The sequence below is a fragment of the Herpailurus yagouaroundi genome, unplaced genomic scaffold, assembly GCF_014898765.1.
Source record: "Herpailurus yagouaroundi ecotype Mexico unplaced genomic scaffold, PumYag 210, whole genome shotgun sequence".
In the NCBI taxonomy this organism is placed as follows: Eukaryota; Metazoa; Chordata; class Mammalia; order Carnivora; family Felidae; genus Herpailurus; species Herpailurus yagouaroundi.
This window is the reverse complement of record NW_024412441.1, coordinates 13387174-13408595: the sequence shown is the minus strand read 5'-3', so window position 1 is coordinate 13408595 and position 21422 is coordinate 13387174. Positions and strand designations below refer to the sequence as shown.

The window sequence follows — 21422 nt, the reverse complement described above, 5'->3', positions numbered from 1 at the left end:
TAAATAAATAAATAAATAAATAAATAAATAAATAAATAAATAAATAAAAATTAAAAGAAAAATGATGACTCATGCCCTGTATTTATCTAGCTCCTTTCCAAAGAAAAGTTCAGAACTCTTTTCTGGACTCGCATTGCTCTGATGCTGTTGGCATTGCTGTGATGGGAGGTGAGGGTGGTTGTTAATTGTTATCTCGCCCTCACCAATGGTGTAAGTTAAATTAGCCTGAGCAATGAGAAAATGTGCCCGTGGCTCGAAACCAACATGGGGAACAGCAGTATCTTTGCCCAGCTAGGAGGGACCATGGGTCCCGAGGCTCTGGGAGTGTGTCATTTGTGGCCCTAGCATAAGGAGTGGGTGGCCTGTTTGGAGACTAGCAAATGCACTTGAAAAATTCAGCCTCGGAGAGTTGACCGATAGTCGGAGCAGGTCAGGCATACAGGGGCTCAGTGGGTCCACTTGGTGGAGGCATTCTAGCAGTTCAGCAGACAGAGCCCTCTGGTACTCAGGGAGGCTTCTTAGGAAGAGGTGGGTCGGGAGCAAGTTCCCAAAGGATGGAAGAAGATCCAGATAGACCAAGGGGGAAGTGGGGGGAGACTGTTCCAGATAGGGAGCTGTGTGAGCAAAGGCTAGGGGAAAATGTGTGTTTATAATGACCAAAACACCAGTGCAGAAGAAGAATTGGCTTTGTTGTGCTCCGTATCTCTTACCTGGCTTCTGAGAGGGCAGTAGGTGGTGGGGAGTGGTGGAGGCTTTCCCTGGGGCTACAGGTTCCCCAGACTCCAATCTCCCTGAAGGGAAGCAGGGGTAGCACAGAGGCCCGAGGTAGGAGCCAGCACTGCATTTCCAAGGAGCTTTATGGACAGAGCTGCTGCTGGGTGGTAGGGGCAGTGTCCAGAGCCTGACCCAAAGGGGTGGTGGGGCCAGCTGAGCGCAGAGATGGAGGCCGAGGGCTAGAGCAAATGGCCATGGAAAGTGGGAGATCTTGGAGGGGAGCTGGGCACATGTCCAAGAACAGGACTTTGGGGCAGGGCTGAGCAGACCTCCTGAGGGAGGCCCCAAGAGTCCTTGTATGGGGTTGAAGATTTGGGCATTAGCAGTACTGGAAAAAGAAAAGGAAGAAACCAACTGGCTTGAATTCAGGCACTTGATTCTGCACTTGAGATGAGGACGGTGGCCCAGCAGGCCTTGGCTCTCCTGCCTTCCTGTCCCACTGCTGACAGGACCCTTCTTACCACAGAGGTCCTGCTGTTGCAGGTGGGGCTTCAGTGGCTGGCCCCTTACCTGCACAGCTTCTTTCCAAGGCCTTTCCCCTCACTGTATATTTGTACAGATATGCATGTAAAGAGGACCCCCCAGTTATGTGAGCTTTAGGCCCCACAAAATTTGGTTGGGTCCTTGACTCCCTACTTGTGTTGAGAACAAATGCCTGAATTCCTGAGCGCCAACCTTGGGCCGAAGCCTCTGGGGCTTCAGGAGACAGAAGACAGAGCCCAGTCTGCAAGCTACCTGGGGTCTGGTTGGGGGCATTAGGACACACACACATGAAATAATTGGGCACTCATGTAAGGATTTCAGTGAGAGCCATAGTGTAGCCCACAGACTGCAGGTGTGGAGAGAAGAGGGACGTCACATGTACTGAGGACTAGGGGGGCTTCCTGGAGGAAGAGGGGAGTTCTGAGGAGGGTCTTAGGCAAGTCGTCATGGCTCAGTGGGATGGGGCGGGGTCCATCCCAGGGTACCTGGTGGGGGTGGGGATGGGGTGGGGAGGCCTTGAGGCAGAAGCCTGCTAATGTGTTTTTTATCCTTTTAGCCACAGTACCTGTGTGAGGCCATGCTGATCCAGGGCAAGCTGCACTATGTGGAGGGCTCATACAGAGATGCTATCAGTATGTATGCACGGGCTGGGATTGATGACATGTCCATGGAGAATAAGCCACTGTATCAGATGCGGCTGCTGGCAGAGGCCTTTGTCATCAAAGGTAGGTGTGGATGCAGCTGGGGCCCTAGAGGGCACAAGCCATGGCTCCCCTCCACCATGTTCAGCTCCTTACACCCTGGCCCCCTGTGCCAAGAGCATTTGGTAGCTGTAGGAGAGCAGATGCTATATTGACAGTTGGCCTGCAGGATCAGCGTTCAAGATACGTGACCCCTAGTCGTGCCCAGGCGCTAACCAGCCAGGTGGACACCAGCGGCAACCAGCCACACCAGCGCATGCTGACTGACAGCGGCCACCAGGCCAGATATGAGGAGCCTCAGGTTCTCGCCTTGGTTCCGTCAATAACTAGCCACCCAGCTGCACGCCCTTGGGCAAATTACCACTTCACCTTTCCTGGCCTCAGCTGACTTATGTGTGAAACAGAATTGTAATACCTGCCCTCACAGGGTTACCATAACCAAGAGGAATCAGCTGGGTCATGATGTTGAGAAAGGCTTAAAAACAATGCCATCCCGTCTTCAGGCTGGTGCTGGGGACTGACATTGGCTACAGATCAGATGCTCTGTGGTATAGAGCAGCCTGTCCCTCCTTGGGTATTTGTTGGGCACCTGTGAGTGGCCCAGAGATCAGTGACGGGCAGGTCAGAACCAGTTCCCAGAGTAAGGGGTGTTGTGGTGAGGACCCAGGCACACAGGGTCAGTGATGGAGAAATTCCATGATACGGAGCTGTGGATGATGGCTCACCTGGGGCACTGTTTAGTGCCATTGAACTGACCCTGAAGGGGTTACATGTTAGTAAAAGCCTGAGCCCAGACTTTGTGCTTCAGGCTTCTTCTTCCCTGGATCCATGAACCCTAGGGTCACAGCGCCTGAGGGATGGCCCTCAGTGGCAGTGTGGTGTCCCAGGAACCCCCACCCCCACCCCGCTCTGCCCAGATGGTTGTCAGGAATCTTAGATGTTTGGTCATCTCCTTATTCCAGCACAAACCAGCCCCGAGAAAAGTCTAGACATGCTTATGGCCATATGGAGACTGGATGTTTGAGATGGTAGAGTGTCACCTTCTTCTCTGTTGTAGATAAGGACATTCTCTCCATCTTGTATATGGGGAAACTGAGGCCCAGGGAGGCTATGTACCTCGTCCAGAGTTGCCCAGAGATTTGTGGTGGAACCAGGACTGGAAACTCCACTCTGTCTCCTTTGGATCCCAGGGGACATCTTTGCAGAGCATGGCCTCCTTTGACTCTGGCTCCTGGGTTTCTTGAGAGCTATTTGTCCACCCCGGGGTCCCTTTCCCTTTAGAGAGACTATTCACAACCTCCCAGGAAGTCTGCTGAGATTGTCACCCAGGACAGATGCAACACCAGCATTTAGGAGGACAGGTGGCCATCTAGGTTAATCCAGTATGTGGGGGTCTTCTTCCTTGGCTCTCTCGTCCCTTTCTCTGTGCCCCAGCATAGGCTGGTCTTGGGGGTGTTTTTCATTTAGTGTTTGGGTCTTTTGGGCCTCTTGAAAACCACTCTGCCATGGACTCCCCAAACCTAACACCCTTCCTCGGGGGCCCTTTCCAGCACTTTTTCCTGTAGACCTGGCTCTACCTACTGCTCCCTGTCTTCTGCTCTCTACTCTTTCCAGCACGCCTCCAGCTTCTTGGGGGAACACAGTCCTGGTGGTCAGAGGTCCTGCAGGGGAGGTAAGGAGCCAAGCGCCACTGGCATGGGCTGCTTGGTCGTGGCGTGTGCTAGCTCCCCGCCCCTCGCTGACTGCACATGGCCTCCCACGTACCTGTCTCCTCTCTGCTTGTCCGTCCTGTCCTGTTGCAATGCCTGTGCCCTACCTGCTGCTTGGTGTGCTGAGTTTCACCTGACCCTGTGTATGCTTGAGATCATGCATGAGGTCTCCAGGGTGTGCATGATGTTGATTTTCCTGGGTTTGGGGGTACCTGGTGGGTCGCCCCATGCAGAGAGAAGGGGACGGGGATGGCTGGTCACGGGGTTGTCTTAATCTGCTGGGCTCCCATAGCAAAGTACCTTAGACTGTGTGACTCAAACAGCAGAAATTTATTTCTCAGAGTTCTGGAGGCTGGGAAATCCAAGATCGAGGTCCTAGCAGGGTCAGTATCTGGGAGGGCTCTCCTCTTGAGTTGAAGATGGCCACCTTCTTGCTGTGCCCTCACATGGCTTTTCTTCCATCTCTTTCTCTTCTCTTCTTATAAAGTCACCAGTCCCATCACAAGGTCCCCACCCTCATGACCTCATCTAACCCTGTCTCCCGAGGGCACCATCTCCAAATACCAACACATTGGGGATTAGGACTACGTGCAACATGAGCTGGGGGGAGACACAAACATTCAGTCCATAGAAAGGATGGTGGTGGCAGGAGGCCACAGAATTCACAGAATGATAATAGTTATTAATCCCTCACTCCATGCCAGGTACACCCTCACTGAATCCACACAGTAGTAAATAGGCCTCATTGGTTCATTCCCTTGTTATAGACGAGGAGTTACAGTTGATGAGGTGAAGGGACTCGTGGATTTCATGGGAATAGCAGAGCTGGGATTTGAACCCGGGCAGCCAGAGCTTGTAGATTCCCCCATGGTAGTGTGGCTCAGAAGCCTAGACTGAGAGCAGTGACAGAAGCAGTCTAGGCCAGTCTGCCCCATGTTACAGAAGAGGAAGTCAAGGCTGATGAAGTGGAGTGTCCTTACCCAGGACAGTAGTCAGCTTTGTTTGAACTAGAATCCTCTACCCGAGGCAGCCTTACAGCTTTAGGTCCTGTCTCCAGGTAGCCACCCCCCCAGGAGCCTGCCTTCCCTAATCCCAAGTGTTGTCTGGCCAGGCCATTACACCACAGTTTATTTACTGTTTTGCACTGGCTTCTGCTTCATGGTTCCACTTGGTGCCATCCAGTGGCACATTTCTTGGCACACCTGTCTCGAGGAAGGAGGATGGGGCCATGTGTCACGGGGCCTGGAGGCTCAGTGGGGGCGCATGTATGGGTATCTCCAGTGGAGTTCCTGGTCTTGTTAGAGGAGTCAGGAACAGGCTTGGGGTCTCTTCAATGCACCCCCCTCCCAGCCCCCAAAGACATAAAAATACACTCAACTCACCCACTTTCTGCTTCAGGGCAGAGCGATCTGGTTATGTGTCCTTCTGAAGCATCACTCACAAGGACTAGGCCTTCCTCTGAAGTCAAGGGGATGTGGATGAGACCAGAAAATGCTTTCTGATTCTCAGGGAGGGCTCTAGACACCATCTTGCAGTGGTCTTGGGTCTCTCTTGCTGAAATGCAGAAACAGTACTTGCATACGTGTGTATATTGCATGGGGGTTACGTGACCCTCCAGCTTCTGTAACGGGATTCATCTTCACCTCTACTCTATAAGGTGGGGGGGTGGGTAATTGTTATGCCTACTCTAGGGATGAAGAAACAGAGACTTGCAACCTGTAAGCAGCAGAGCTTAGACTGATGGCTGGGTGGTTGTCTCTCAAGCTTGTATCCTGCCTGTGACAGAGGACCCCACCTGGGGAGCAGATTGCAGTTGCCTCCAGAACGGGTTCACACAGATGAGAGTACAGGCAGTGCACAGAGCCCTGAGAAAGGAGAAGGTCCTGCCAGTTACTGCAGAATCCAGGGGCCAGCCAGGAGGAACAATGCCTGTGGGCACACTGTTGTTCTGTTCCTGAGAGTAGTCCACGGGGGGCCTAAATGGGCCTTGGGCAGATGGGGGGCTTCTACCTCTCCTGGCCTCCATCAGCCCTGGGTTGGCTAGGAGCTGCAGCCACCATGGGTCTGCTTAGTGTGGAAGCAACCCAGGGCAGTGGTGTTGGTAGGCAGATTGTTCAGAAAACTTCCTTTTATATGTCAACATTGGTTACCTTGGCCCAGAGTGAGAAGTCTGCCCCTCTACCACTCTGTTCCTTAGGCCCTGCAGTGGCTCCAGTGTGACTTCTGCCAGCCCACCATCCCCTGACCAAGCATGTCAGACCAGGGGAAAGCCCTGGGAAAGGAAATGTTCCCAGCCCATTCCAGGTACAGATGGTAGACATCTATTTTTGATGGCATTGCCCCACCACCATCTTGGTTTGTTTCAAGGGAACATCTTCCATTTACTTTGTATTAAAAAAACAGTCCAGGGGTACCTGGATGGCTCAGTCAGTTAAGTGTCCGACTCGTGATACTGGCTCGGGTCACAATCTCACTGTCGTAGGATCAAACCCTGTCTCTCCCTGTCGCACTCTGCCCCTCCCCCACTTGCACGCAAGCATGCATGTGCACACCCTCTCCCTCAAAATAAACAAACTTAAAAAAAAATGTTTTTTAAATGTAGAATAATTTGGTTTCGAGGCCCTTCTCAGAGGGCCAGTCTGCAGTGCTGCCCACCCTCACGAAGCCCTAGGCAGAGCCTGCTCATTTGATTCTGCCTGCTCATGGCTCCCAGCCCTGTCTTTCTGCTGAACTTGAAGCCCTGGGGGGACAGGTGGTCATTCCTTCTGCAACCCCAGTCTTCTCTGCCTCTTCTCCCTTCCTGGAGCCACTCACATTCCAGCTGAATGAGGTCTCCACCTGGTGTCCAACATGGTGTGCAGAGTTTTGTCCCTTTACCTTTTCTTGAGCCACTGCTCTTGCCCAGCATGCCCCTTTTGTACACACAGAGATAGCCCTAACACTCCCTTTAGGTGAAGTTCAGGTGTATCTTCCACCAGGAGGCTTCCCTTGTGTATAACTGCAGCCTATGGCATTCTTTTTCTCCTTCAAGCTCATTTGGACCTTGACCGAGTCTCCCCGGTTAGAAGTCAGTATGTTCCTCCTGCCAGGCATCTGGCCCCTGGCCATTATACCCCTCAAGGTCCTGGGCTCTGTGTCTTACAGGAAAAAGTAAAATTTGCCAGCACCTGCCAGGGTTGCCAAGATGAACAGTAGGGCTCCCTTCCCTTGAGGGAGTGGCAGTCAGTTGAGCAAAGCCTGCTTCTGGTGTGATGTGGCTCTGGGAGAAGCAGCTTCTCTGGAGGAGGAGCTAAGCAGGTAGTAACTATGGCAAGACCGTTGAGTCACAAGCTACCTGGTGCCTCTCTTTCCTGTCCAGTCCCTGACTCAACAGGCCACAGCATTAGTGGAGTTTATGGTTTGGAAAAATCAGGAAATGGAAATTACTCCAGAGGTGGCTAGTCTGTAGCTTATTTCTGCAGCCTATTGGGGACAGGACATTGGACTTCCTGCCTGGCCTGGGTGCCCCAGCCACGTGGCTACCCCCAGTTCTGTTCTCTGCCTTGACACCTGAGAAGGGCATTTGCAAAGTCCCCTCTGGGGCTGCAGCTCCTTAGCAGCCCACTTCCAAATGGGGGTCACACACCTGGGATCGCCTTACACGTTGAGCGGTCTGAGGCTTTGTTTTTGCCAGGGTTGGGATCTGTCTGGCTCAAAGGCTCTCTAGAGCAACCTAGTAATAAGCCTTTGGACATTTGGCATCAGATCATCTCCATGGGTAAGAACCTAGAGCCAGAGATTTTGTTGACTCAGACAGAGCCCTTGGCTCTAGAGCCAGGCCCAGTGGTTTCTGTCTCTGCATAGGCCTCAGGGCCCCTCTCAGCCCCCAGCCCTCAGTTTAATGGGTAAGCAATAGGCTGGGATGAGGGGTGCTCACACCTCTTGCCCTCAAGCTGCATCTGGCTCTGTAGCAGCACATGAGAGCCACAGCACAGGATCCTTGTGAGATCCTGGGGGTGGGGGGTGGGGGTGGATCAGGCCACAGCCTTAGCTCTTGATACGGTCTGGTCTCCCTATCTCCAGGAGCAGAAAATTTCCAACCCTGCTTATCAGACTTGACTGTTGGCCACCTTGGATTGTTGTCCGCAGGTAAAAAGGGCCCCTGGCAAAGCTGCATCGTCCAGAGGGATTGCCAGGAGTAAAGCTTGCCCTTTTTGTAGACCTCGCTGTGGACCCTAAGAAGTATCCAACATAGGCCAATATCCTGAAATGTTTCTACCAGATGCCCTAAAGCTCCAGCCTTCACCTCAAGACAAAATAGGCTGCATTTCAATGGGCACTACTGCTGCTATGTATCTAGAATTCCAGTTTCTTAATTGTGAGATGGGCAGTCCTCACTCTCGTATCTGACCTTAAGTCAGCCAGGCTTGCCTTTCAGAAATTGTGCCCTCTGACATCATCAAGCTTCTGGGGATCAGTTTCCATATAACCAGGCTTAGGGTTGTAATGACAAAAATGTAACTCCAACTAGCTGGAAAAGCAACAACAAAAAGGAGGGAGGCACTGGAAACGTATGACCCCATGTAACTAGAGAGTCATTGGAGGTAGGTGGCATCAGGCATAGCTGGATCTAGGGGCTCCATGTGTTGATGTCTTAGCACCTCCAGGTTTACGTGGTTCTGTGCATAGCACTTACAGCCTCAGGAGGAGAGAGTGCCTCATTGACCTGACTCCGTCTTGTGCCTACCCTGGAATCAGTTACAGTGACCAGCATCAAACCTCTGGGTTGGTGCCAGGGGTGTGATTTCCACCTGAATCTGGTGGACTGAGTTGGAGGAATGGTTCCTCAAAGGAAAATCAGTGTGCTGTTAACCACAGTAGGTGAAAGGTATGGAGGGCGGAATCCCAGAGTTCAGGCAGAACTGACTCACCTCGAGTAACACCACTAGTGACCAGGTCAGGATGTGAACTTGGCTCTCTCTGACTCCAGCTTTTGGGGTCATCCCTGATACCCCAAAAGTACTTGGGGATTGAACCACTCTGTTGCAGAGAGAGGAAAATGAATGGAGCTATTTGGAGTTTTTCCTGGTTAGCTTGGAGGTGAACCTGAACTTAGGGAGGAATTATCTGCAGAGGAGTAGAAGAGGTGCCTTCCAGGTAAAGGAGAAGTCCAAAGAGCAGCCCCAGGAGAAATGGAGGTGACTTGTTTAGTGGGGGGCAAGGGGTGGTGGTGCCAGGAATGACTGAGCATGAGAGCCTTGCAGTAAAGCTCAGGGGGTCTTCTTGCTGGTGTTCTAGAACTTTATTCCTGGGTCACCATGCTTTGATGGGCATGCAGGAGCTTCAGGGCCTGCACTTTCAATATCTCAAGCTTACCCGGTTCGGCCCCACAAGCCACGGCATCACTGTCCACCTCTCAGGACTGTTCCGTGGCAAACAGCTGCCTCTCCCCTCAGGCCTGTGTCACTTCCAGTTCTCCAGCACTCGCTCAGTGTGGTAAGGTGTGAGGGAGGAATGACTCCCCATTTCCCTGAAAAGCCACGAGTCCTGCCCTTTTCCCCTCTTGCTCGCAGCCCAGCACCAGGGAGGCCGCAGTCCATGCTCTGGACAGGCTTGCTCACAGGCTGACCAGTAGAAGATTGGCCTGACTATGGAGAAAAATGGCCCCAGTTCTCCCAAAATACTGCAGCTAGGTGCTAAGTGGTGAACAGGCTGTGGAAAGTAAAAATGTAAACAAACAAACAAACAAACAAACAAAAAAAGCACTTAGCAGCTGTGAGAATTATGATCTGCAAATTCTCTTCTCACTTCTTGAGTGTTTGTTTTCTTTTTTCTTTTCTTTTCTTTCTTTCTTTTCTTTTTTTTTTTTTTTTTCTCCTGTCCTCTTTTGGTCACTGCAACCCCAGGCTATTCTGCTCTCACCTGGAAACTTGTGGCTTATCAGAATTTGAAAATAAAAACACCAAACTTCTCCTAGGGCAGGACATGGTGGCATATTTGGTTTTGGGGTTTTTTTGTTTTTGTTTTTTTTAAGTCCTGGTATGGCAGGAATTAGCTATTGATTTTGGCTTCCTTCTCAAAGGGGCATGGGTCGCTTGCCCTGTGGGGAAGCAGGTCAGCACTGTCAGTAACGCTGCTCTGTCCCTAGACTGCAGTCCACAGTCCGGGCTTCCAGAGGGAGAGGAGTGCTGTTGGGGCATCTTGGAAGGAGGCTGGGTGTGTTCATTACGTGTGTACCTGGCCTTCACTGAGTTCTTTCCTGGGCTGGGGGTGTGGAGTGCAGGCAAGGCTGTGAGGGGTGCATTTGAGGGGCCCATCCCCTTGCAGAGTGGACAGCTTCACTGCAGCCACCAGGGGCTGGCCAGAGGCCTGAGGTTTGGGAACCCTTGGGGGCATGGCAGGTAGGGGGAGACATACATAGGGAGTCTGGGCCGAGACAGCAGACAGTATTGAAGCCAGAAGACCTGGATCTAGTTTGGACTCTGGCGCTTTTAACTGAGGGGTGTTGGAAGGAATCTCTTCTTGAATTAGAGGTTTCATCTGTCATTCTAGGGAAGGACCAGATCCCTTCCAGAGAGATCACTGTGAGCCTCACTTAACATTCTCTGAGAACATGCATGCTAATCTATATAATACTGTCTAATTTCAATTTCACGGCCCGCGTGAGTTGGGCATCGGTGGTAATCCCATTTTGTGTTTCAGGAAATGGAAACTAAGATCTCTATAAACATTTTGGGGTGTATCCTTCTGGTCTTTTTTCCTATAGGTTTATATGTGGCTTTTTAAAGAACAAAAAATAAGTTCATACAATCATACTTTATAATCTCTTTTCTAAAGTGAGTATTTTATGAGCCATTTCCCACTACATATCTACATCACTGTTTAAAGCTTAACTGCATCGCATTGTTAGAATCTATTGCCGTTTAGCAAGCTTGTCTCCTGTTATTGGACCTCTAGGTTAAATTTCATCTTTTTGCCATTATAAATAGTGCTATGGTAGATATCTTTCAAACTAAATTTTTGCTTATGTCGTTAATTTTTTAGTGATAAATTCTTAGAAGTAAAGTTAGTGGATCCACTTTTTGGAGACGGGTGCATGGAGTCAAGTTGTCCACTTTCCTTTTTTTTCATTTTTTTAAATTGGTAAAATGTACAGACTCATGAAAAGATACTCAACATCACTCATAATCAGGGATATGCAAATCAAAACCATAATGACCTATCACCTCACACCTGTCAGAATAGCTAAACTCAACAACACAAGGACCAACAGGTGTTGGTGAGGATGCGGAGAAAGGGGAACCCTTTTTCACTGTTGGTGGGAATGCAAACTGGTGCAGCCACTGTGGAAAACAGTATGGAGGTTCCTCAAAAAGTTAAAAACAGAACTACCCAATCTATGATCCAGTAATCATACTACTTGATATTTCCTCAGAAAAGACAGAAGCTCTAATTCAAAGGGATACATGCACCCCTGTGTTTATTGCAGCATTATTTCCAATAGCCAAGATAAAGAAACAGCCCAAGTGTCCATGAATGGAAAAGGATATGTGGTGTATATATACACAATGGAATATTATTCAGCCATAAAAAAGAATGAAATCTCATTATTTGCAACAACATGGATGGAGCTAGAGAGTATAATGCTAAGCGAAATAAAGCAAAGAAAGACAAATACCATATGATTTCACTCATATGTAGAATTTAAGAAACAAACATAGAGAATGAGCAAAGGAAAAAACAGAGAGAGACAAACCAAAAAATAGACTCTTAACTATAGAGAGCAAACTGATGGTTACAGGGAATGGGTGAAATGGTGATGGAGATTAAGGAGTGTATTTGTCGTGATGAGCACCAAGTGATGTGTGGACGTGTTAAATCACTATTGTACACCCGGAACTAATATAACGCTGTAGGTTAAAAAATTGGTAAAATATAGGGGCTCCTGGTGGCTCAGTCGGTTGAGCTCCTGACTTTGGCTCAGGTCGTGATCTCGCGGTCTGTGAGTTCAGCCCTGTGTCGGGCTCTGTGCTGACAGCTCAGAGCCTGGAGCCTCCTTCAGATTCTGTGTCTCCTCTCTCTGCCCCCACCCCTCTACTCTCTGTCTCTCTGTCTCTCTCCCTCTCTCCCTAAAAAAGAAATAAACATTAAAAAGAAATTTTTAAAAAATTGGTAAAATATATATAATCTAAATTTAGCATCTTAACTATCTTTTAAAGATTTTATTTTTCATTGTGATCAAATACACATGATATAAAATTCACTATCTTAATCATCTGCAAGTGTACATACAGTACAGGAGTGTTACATATATTCACATTGTTGTGCAGCCAGTCTCCAGAACTCTTTATCTTGGGAAACCCCAACTCTGTACCCACCAAACGTCTCCCCATTTGCCCTTCTCTGCAACTCTGGCAACTGCTGTTCTATTTTCTGTGTCTATGAATTTGTCAACTTTAGGTTCCTCAAAGAAGTAGAATCATACACTATTTGTCTTTTTGTGACTGGCCTATTTTACTTAGCATAATGTCCTTAAGGTTTATCTGTGTGACATATGGCAGGATATCCTTCTTTTTTTTTTTTTTTTTTTTTTTTGTTTTTTTTTTTTTTAGAAATGGTGGAAGAGGAGGGGGGGGGGGGGGGGGGGGGCAGGCAGAGAGAGAGAGGAGACACAGAATCTGAAACAGACTCCAGGCTCTGAGCTTTCAGCACAGAGACCGACACGGGGCTCAAACCCACGAACCGTGAGATCATGACCTGAGCCGAAGTCAGACGCTTAACCAGCCGAACCACCCAGGCACCCCAGGAATATCCTTCTTTTTTACAGCTGAATAATATTCCAATGGATGCATATTTCACATTTTCTTTAACCATTCATCCATCAAAGAACACATGGGTTGCTTCCACATTTTGCCTATTGTGACTAATCCTGCTGTGAACTTGAGTGTACAAATATCTCTTTGGGACCCTCCTTTCAATTCTTTTGGGTATACACCCAGAAGTGGAGTTGCAGGTTCATAGGGTAATTCTGTTTTTAATTTTTTGAGGAACTGTCAGACTGTTTGCCACAGTGGCTGCACCATTTTCCGTTCCCGCAGTTGCCTGCTGTTTGAGTGTGATTTATAAGGTTCTTCCCTACCTGGCATTGAGGCTCCCTCCCTAAGGGCTGAAGCAATGACTTGCATTTCTTCCTCTCCCGTCCCCAAACCCAGAGTACCTAACTTGGGGCTTAGCCTTCTGTGGGTACCAGATGCCCTTGGACCAACTGGGTAGGAGGGAGGTAGGAGTCCACCCAACTGGAAAGTTCCATTGCAGAGGAAACCGTTGTGCTCTCCACCTCTGCATCTAGGGCCCAGAGCTCCAAGGGCGGGGCTTCTTGGAAAGGCGCCTGCCTGGGATGTGGTGACTCATCTCAGCCTGAGGAGGCAGAGACCAGCCTGGGTGTTGAGCCTGGGGCTGAACCAGGATCAGCTTGCCTCCAAACCAAAAGTTCGGACTTCGTGAAAAAGCAAGCACTCTTCTTGAAAGGGACCTTCCCTTGGCTTGTAAAGCTGGGTGTTTTCACAGAAAGGCACCTTTGCCAGTGGGAATCAAGAGGCGGTCCCCTGGGCTTCCTGGCAGCCCCTGGCTTCCTTCCGGCTCACAGGGCTGTGTGACAACCACTGGGGTCTTGTGGGGCCAGGCTCAGGAGCAGCCTGTCTGTCTCATCTTGGATCTAGTGTTGTGGTTTGGCCACTTGTGCGGAAATGCTCAAGGGGCAGGCAGAGGGTGAAGGGACCCAAGGGCTGGAGCCTCTAGTGGGTTTCGATCAGATGTTTATGAACAGGAAAATGGACCTTCATGGGAGTCAAAGAGCAAATATAAAGAAGCCCCAGGGCGCCTGGGCGGCTCAGTTGGTTAAACATCTGATTCTTGACTTTAGCTCAGGTCATGATCTCAGGGTTCATGAGATGGAGCCCCACATTGGTCTCCGCACTGAGTGTGGAGTCAACGTGGGATTCTCTCTCTCTCTCTCTCTCTCTCTCTCTCTGCCTCCCCTGCTTCTGCTCTCTCTCTCAAAATAAATAAAAAAATTTAAAAAAAAAAAAAGGGTAAGGTCAAGAAGCCCCTTTTTATGGGCAGAACTGGGTGACTGGACTATCACCCTCATTTGGAGAAGCCATTGCCAAGCTCCAGGAAGCTTTTTGGTCTTATGTATATTGGAAATTATTTCACAGAGGACCACCTTAGTGACCATAGCTCTTCTACCTCCATCTTTTAGTTCTCTGCTGTCACAATTGCTTCCTTTGGAAAAGGCATTATATGCATTATTTTTTATAAATGTTTATACAGTGAGGTGTACCAATCTTAAGTGTATGATTTGGTGAGTTGGACAAGTGTAAATACCCACATAACCAACACCACAGTAACGACAACATTGCCATTACCCTAGAAGTTTCCTGCAGGCCCTTTTCCAGTTGGTTCTCTCTCCACTCCCAATAACTGGTTAGTTTCTATTAATACAGATTATAATTTTGCCTTTTTTTTGAATGTCATGTAACTGAAATCCTATAGCATTGTACTTGTTTGGTATCTGGCTTCTGCTGCACAACCCAATTTCTTGGAGATTCATTCAGGTTGTACATGTATCAAGAGTCTGTCCTTTTGTTGGTCTGAGTGGTGTTCCATTGTATAAATATATGCCAGTTTGGTTATGAATTCAGCAAGAAGCATTTTGTAAACAGAGCAGGAGAAAGCGTGCAAGTGAATGTGTGCAGGCAGCTCTGTGTCCATCCACTCACCAGACACCGGGCCATGCTCTCACTGGCTGCCTAGAGCACGGGCAGAGAGGCTGGTTACAGGGTGGGAAAAAGACATACACAAAAGAGATGCAGGTAAAATGTTCCACTGGTTCTGAGGTCAGGAGGCCTAAGACGGCCTCCGGGAGGAGGTGGTTTTGCTGTGAGTTTTCCAGGAGGCTAGGACTTAGAATTCCCAGAGAAGCGTGGCAGAGAGGCCTCTACTGGGAGTGGAGGGAACACATGAAGCAATGGACAGCAGAGGCCCCACAGACACATGTTACTAATTTCACCGCTTTGTAGTGGTCAGCCCAGTGGAGGCTTGGGACTGGCAGCCCGAGCAGGCCAAGCGGCTGGCATTATCCATCCCAGGTCTGGGCCCAGCTGTGGGACAGGAAGGAACCCAGCCAGCAGCATGTGTCTCAGGGGAGCTGCAGAGCGGCCATGTCGAGACAAATCCGCTCTAGGGCTTCTGGAGTGGCCACACCCTGCTGCCACCTGCAGCTGGTCTCCCAGGCCAGGCCTCTGAACCACCTTCCTGCAGGGTGGACAGGGTACGTAGCTGGGAAGGAGGAAGCAGGGCCGGCACCAGCAGTGAGCGGTGGCACCTGCCTTCTGCCTGCTTTCTGCGTCTCCTCCAGGACTCCCACTCTTCCTCTCTCCCGTTTAGTGCTCTCTTCCCCTCCTGGTCATGAGTCATTTGGCAGGAGGCACGTTGACCCTCGGTGACCCCGGTAACTGAGTATTTGTGTTGAGCAAGGGCCTCCACGTTCTGTGTCTGCCTTCTCCCCGGCCGAGTCACCCCGACCTTTGGACCTGTTCACGCCCCAGCCTGGCAGAGGGCAAGGTCACTAAATCCATATGAGTTGGGATCTAGCCAAGAAAAACAGTAATTCCTTACCTTGTATTTGCAGGGCACTTTGTACTTTGTCAGACATGATCAGGCTTGCCATGTCTTCAGCTGGCCGGCCAGGGCTTGTTAAATGCCTACTATGTGCCAGTTTGTAGAAAGGCAAACGTGATAAGGTTGATGCCTTTCAAAGTTTACAGTCTGGCTGGGTATGCATGTGAGTAAATAAATATAAGAAATGGTGGGGCAGGAGTATGTAAAGCATAGACTGGGGCCCCAGGAGGGATCAGTTGGTTATACCGGGGTGTATTAGGAGGGGGCAGCCCTCAGCAGGGCGGAAGGTGAGTGGTAATTTTGGGTAGACTTGGGAGATTCAGCAGGGGTATGCATCCCAGGCAGGAGGAATGGCTTGAGCAAGGTCAGCATTGGAAACAGGAGGTTGGGTGTGGATGCAGCAGTTGTGGTGTCTTAGCTCGGGCTACTGTAACAAAGTACAGACTGGGTGGCATCAACACGACAGACGTTTATTTCTCATGACTCTGCAGGCTGGAAGTCTGAGATTAGGGCACCAGCATGGTCAGATTATGGTGAGGACCCTCTTCCAGGTTGCAGGCTGCTGACTTCTTGCTGTGTGATCATGTGGCAGAAGGGGTGAGGTGGATCTCTGGGGTCTCTTTTATAAGGCTGTTAACCCCATTCATCACCTCCCAAAGACCCCTGCCTCCTAATACAATCACCTTGGGCACTAGGTTTTCAACATATGACTTGGGGGGTGGAGGACACAAACATTCAGCCTGTGGCATATGGTGAGAGCCAAGGCTGGGCAGGCGACAGGGATGGAATCCTAGAGGCCCTGTTGTGGAGTGCCAGGAGTTTGGACCATACCTTGTAGCCCTGGGGATCCCTGGAGGGTTGAAGTGGTGGAGTTCTAGAAGGATCACTCTGGGAACAGTGTGCAGGGTGAAATAGAACAAGACATGAGGCAGGGAGGCCAGTTAGGAGGCTGATATGGTCATCCCCTCAAGAGGTAAAGCACAGGGGCACCTGGGTGGCTCAGTCGGTTAAGCGTCTGACTCTTGGCTTCAGGTCAGTTCATGATCTCATAATTTGTGAGATCAAGCCCTGAATCAGTCTCCACGCTGATGGTGCAGAGCCTGTTTGGGATTCTCTCTCTCTCTCAAAATGAATAAATAAACTTAAAAAAAAAAAAAAAAAAGGTCAAGCCTAAAATGAGGGAGGAAGAGGAAGGATGGGGAAGTGTTGAGGGCATGGTCATCAGCTGGAGGGTAGGGCAGAGGGCAGGAGAGAGTTGGGGGTTCTATTCCTACAGCTCCTCCAGGAAGTTCATCCTGAGCACCTGTTGCATGTAAAGTACCGTGTGGGACACAAAGGTGGGAGCGACTGGATTCTGCCCATTAGGAAGCAACAGTCCAGGACAGTACTCTCTAGTCAGGTCTGTGTGTTAGTCCCATGTGACCGAAACACACTTTAAGCTGACTTCACTCTAAAGTCTAAAGGGGTGTTCACGGGGAAAGGGTGGGGGTATTATGGGCTCATATACTGGGAAGTTTCAGGGGGTAGAGATTCAGGCAGGGCACTCAAACGGTGTCATTAGGAATCTGCCCTCTTCTATCTTGACTCATCTTTACCCTGTAGATTTTTCTCCTCATTACTAAGAGTTTATTCAGTGTTCTTCTTTTCTTAAAAAAACCCAAAACAAATGCAAATATAGTTGTTTTCCTTTATGGCTTAACAGCTAATAAGCATAACAGTGCTCTCCCTTCTGGGCTTCTTACCTTTTTTTTGGGGGGGGGGGTTCATTTTGGTTTCGTTTTGGGTTTTTTTGTTTTGTTTGTTTTTGCTTTAGAGCCATGATTTGATTTGATTTGATTTAAAAAAATGGGGGCGCCTGGGTGGCTCAGTCGGTTAAGCGTCCGACTTCGGCTCAGGTCACGATCTCGTGGTCTGTGAGTTCAAGCCCCGCGTCAGGCTCTGTGCTGACCGCTCAGAGCCTGGAGCCTGTTTCAGATTCTGTGTCTCCCTCTCTCTCAGACCCTCCCCCATTCATGCTCTGTCTCTCTCTGTCTCAAAAATAAATTTAAAAAAGCATTAAAAAAATTTAAAAAAAAATGTAATTGTGGTTTAAAAAAAAAAAAGCCATAACAAAACGTACCATTGCAAGCGTTTGCAGATGTACAGCTTGATCGTGTTGACTGTATTCACCTTGTGTAGCTTCATTTTCAGGCAGGCTTTCCCTAGCATTTCAGGCTGACTTCCTCCCAGCTTCCCAGCCCCAGTGGAAAAAGTTAAAAGTTCCAGGTCTCATCTTTAGCCAGTCGCTGTGGCCCTGATGATGGGTCTGCCCGGGAGATGGAGTGGGGGCCTCATGCTCTGCAGCTGCAGGAGGGGTGTTCACGGGGAAAGCGAGGCTCTGGGGCCAGAGAACAGGCAGTGGCTGCCTGGAGGGCAGAGGCAGCCGCTGTCCACTTCAGGCAGACTGACCTATGCACAAATAACTTAGGTGAGGTAGAAACTGGTTCCGTGGAAGGGTGCCTGCTGTGTGCAGATACGAGGGACTGCAGTGGTGCAGAAAAGCTCACATTTTGCCCACATGGAGCTTTCGGCTAAAGCCGGGAGAGAAGAGCTGGGCATAAATAACCAGTGTAGATAAATAACCAGTGCCTGGGGGCACTCCTGCAACTTGGAGGGAGGGTCAGGAATGGTTCCTGCGGGAGCTGGCCTGGAAGGGTAGGCAGGAAAGGTGCCACAGTGCAGTTCCCCGTGTGGGGCTTGGGTGTCCCCGCTGTCAGCCCGCAGCTTGACCCCAGCCGCTGCCAATACCACCACCACTGCTTTAGCCTCCTCCTTCCCTGCCACTGTGGACCTTGCCCCTCACTGGCTGCTCCTGAGCCTAGGTCTCCCTGGGTCTATGGGCAGGGCCTGGGGTTGGGGGGCCGGGGCAGGGCACGTCTAAGGTGCTGTCTTCCTCCCGCAGGCCTCTCCCTAGAACGCCTGCCCAACTCCATTGCTTCCCGCCACCGCCTGACTGAGAGGGAGGAGGAAGTGATCACCTGCTTCGAGAGGGCCTCCTGGATTGCGCAGGTGTTCCTGCAGGAGTTGGAGAAGGTGAGCACTCTGCTTATAGCTGCCTCTATTGAGCGCCTGTCATGCCAAGCCCCCCACTAAGCCTGTGGGTGATCCTTGTGTGTACTAGGATAAGGCACCCTCCGCCCCTGCGACGCCACTCCGCCTCATTGGTTGGAAGGCTTATCACAGTATACCTCTTCTGTCAGAGTGAGACCCTTCGCCTCCACACTCTTCTATTTATTTGTTTAATAACTAAATGAGTCCATAGCATTTGTGGGAGCCCAGAGCCTCCTGGATGAGCTCAGCTCGGACGACCAAATGTGATGGCCCTATATCTGTACCTGTAAACTTGTGTAATCCTCACAGCAACTGTATGAGGTAGACGTTGTACTTATCCCTAACAGATGAGGTTTAGAGAGATACAACCATTTGCTCACCATGGTCCCTTTGGAAGAGGTGTTGGCTGGTCCTTGCACTTAGGCATCCTTCCCTCTCCTCAGGTGGCCAGGAAGCTCCCTACTAGATCCCCTCAGGGAGGGGAGGCCTTGGGGCCCTTTGTCTCAGCCTTTCAGAGGCCAGCAGTGCCAGCAAGTCGGGGCCTGGAAGTCCTCGGGCGTCCTCTTCTCCCAGCTCCCCCTTGCAGGGGGATGGGTGGGGGGGTGGGAAGGGGGCTGTCAAACTGTTGGCAGGACAGTGGTTCTGGCGTTAGCAGATGTTACCCCAGGTCTTCCCTTCTGGGGGGCTCTTGGTTTAATGGGAGGACGGCAGACAGCTATATTTAACAAAGATACTGCTCTTGTGTCAGGCAGTACTCCTGAGTACTTTAAAGTCATTCTTGAATTTAACCCTCACACCCACTGGCTGGGATAGGCCCTGTTGTTCCTATTTCCCAAGCGAGAAACCCTGGCTTAGGGAGGAGTTAAATGACTTCCCAGAGTTCAGACAGTTACTAAGTGGCATTGGCAGGACTGGAACCCTGGGAGTGTGGCTCCGGTTACTTGCAGGGGAGAATTCGGGGGTGATGCCTAGGCATGCTGTTCAGTAGATGGTTCGTAGATGCTGGAAGGCGGGTGCTATATGGCAGGGTAGACCTGGGTTGGCATCCTGAAGGAGGTGGTTATGAGCTGAGAGTCAGAGCCCAGAGACATTTGACCTTACCTACTTTGGCAAGTGCCAAAATGTCAACCCAGCACCTGTTTTGTGACAGGCCTTGGAGGAGGAGTCGTCCAGGCCAAGCCGATTCCCCCAGAGTGGGATTTCTCAACCCTCAGCACTATTGACATCAGGGCCGGATCATTCTTTGCTGTGTGGGGCAACCTTGTGTATTATAAAATACAAGTTGTGGCAGCTGAAGATGTCTCCAGATATACCAAATGTCCCTGGAAGGCAAAATCGCCTCCCTGTTGGGTATCACTACCCTAGAGTCCTTTTACTTGATTGGGTTTCAGGAGGAAAGGAAAAGTTATTGGGGGACTCAGCAAAAACAGGACTCGAGTGCATTCCCTGGCGGAAGTCCACTTGGAGACTGGCATGGCTGAGTTGACCTCTGCTGAGGTCACATGGATCACTGCTAGACAACAGTGTTTTAGGAGCTCTTCACATTGGAAATGCATGTGGTTTTGGAGAAAACTTTCATGAAAAAGATGGTCTCCCATTCATCCAGAAGCCCAGGCTTTCGACTTTTATGGTGATGAGCTGTAATGGTGGGTAGGGCTGGAATCAGTGTCCTGTGGCATTGGGCAGACAAATGGGCCCCGGGAGCTAGCTATCTTGGGTCAGGGAAGGGCAGGCCACAGGACCCTGTGCATTCTCAGAAATGGTGCCATGTCCCTCCTCAGACCCAGCCCCAAGCTCCAAGGAACTAAGAACCTCTCTTAAATCTACTTCGATTTCTAAAAGACAAGATGGCTTACTGATTAGTGTCTTGGATCAGGGCAGAGAGGTGGCCTAATAAAGGCAGGCCTATCTCAGTGGGGCTGGGTGGTCCTCTTAGAGCTGAGGCTTAAGGACAGCTCATTAATACCACAGTTGCTCCTCAGGCTTCCCTGGAACCAGGAGTCTTAGCCAGTTAGACTGTGCTGACATTCCATGGTTATATGACAGGGACAGTGCCTGGTATATTGTAGGCACTCAAGTGTTTGTTGAATGAATGAACCAGGAAGTAGTAGAAATAGCCTGACCCTGTAACTGGCCAGACTGAAGTTTGAGGTCTAGGTGCATGCCAGCTTTGTGACCTTAGGCACTTTCTGAGCCTCAGTTTCCTCATCTGTAAAATACAGACAAAACCAGCTTTGTAGGGCTATTGTGGGCATCCAGCATTTGGATGAGGAGAGAGTGTTTTAGACATATTTTAAACAAAACAAGTTAGGTTGGATTTAGCCTGAGAATCGCACCACGCGTCCCTGAGGCAGCCAGAGACTTGGGATGGTAACGGGACTGCCACCTCCACCGGGGCTGGCTGTGACCCCAGCCCCTCCAACTCACAACTTTGAGACAGCGGCTCTCTCTGTGTTCCCCTTCCCAGATCACAAATAACACCACATCACGGCATCTGAAAGGCTCTCACCCAGTTGACTATGAGCTCACCTACTTCCTGGAAGCCGCCCTCCAGAGCGCTTATGTGACAAACCTGAAGAAGGGGTAGGTTGCTGGCAGCTAAGCGGGACCTGGACATTTTCCTCTGGGCCGGGGTGTTCCTGACGCCAGTCGTGTGGAGTCTGGCCTCTCAGATCTGGGTGTGTGCGCGTGTGTGCTCTCTCGAGAGGATCGGCGGGGGCTGGTGTGTTCACATCTTGTCGGGCTAGGGTACACAGAGGTGCACGCCTGCAGAGGGGGCCAGTCCTGCCCTAGCTGGACCCCTGGCCTGGAAGAGGCCTGTGCTGTCCTCCTCTCTCTCCACCCTACCCTCGCTGTTAGATGAGAGGCTGTTGCTCAAGTCCCTATTTTCTGAATGGTAAGAACAGGGCAGAAAGGTCCCAACCAGGAGGCAGCTGTCACCCGCTCTCATGTGAGAATACTGCCCAGAGCTCCTGATCCATCCCAGCTGCTTAGAAAATCAAAG

At 50.3% G+C, this 21422-nt stretch overlaps 1 protein-coding gene across 2 annotated transcripts in view; it reads left to right on the top strand.

Annotated features, from left to right (window-relative positions):
- The window catches only part of TTC7A (tetratricopeptide repeat domain 7A), a 119534-nt gene that overhangs the window by 12018 nt on the left and 86094 nt on the right, over window positions 1-21422 (top strand). The window contains exons 3-5 of one of the 2 annotated variants that reach the window (XM_040453813.1): window positions 1814-1982; window positions 18270-18400; window positions 20886-21001. In XM_040453813.1, the coding sequence (XP_040309747.1) occupies window positions 1814-1982; window positions 18270-18400; window positions 20886-21001 (416 nt within the window). Of the gene's footprint in view, window positions 1-1813; window positions 1983-3483; window positions 3631-18269; window positions 18401-20885; window positions 21002-21422 lie in introns of those variants that run through there. The other variant, XM_040453815.1, reaches the window with a different exon arrangement.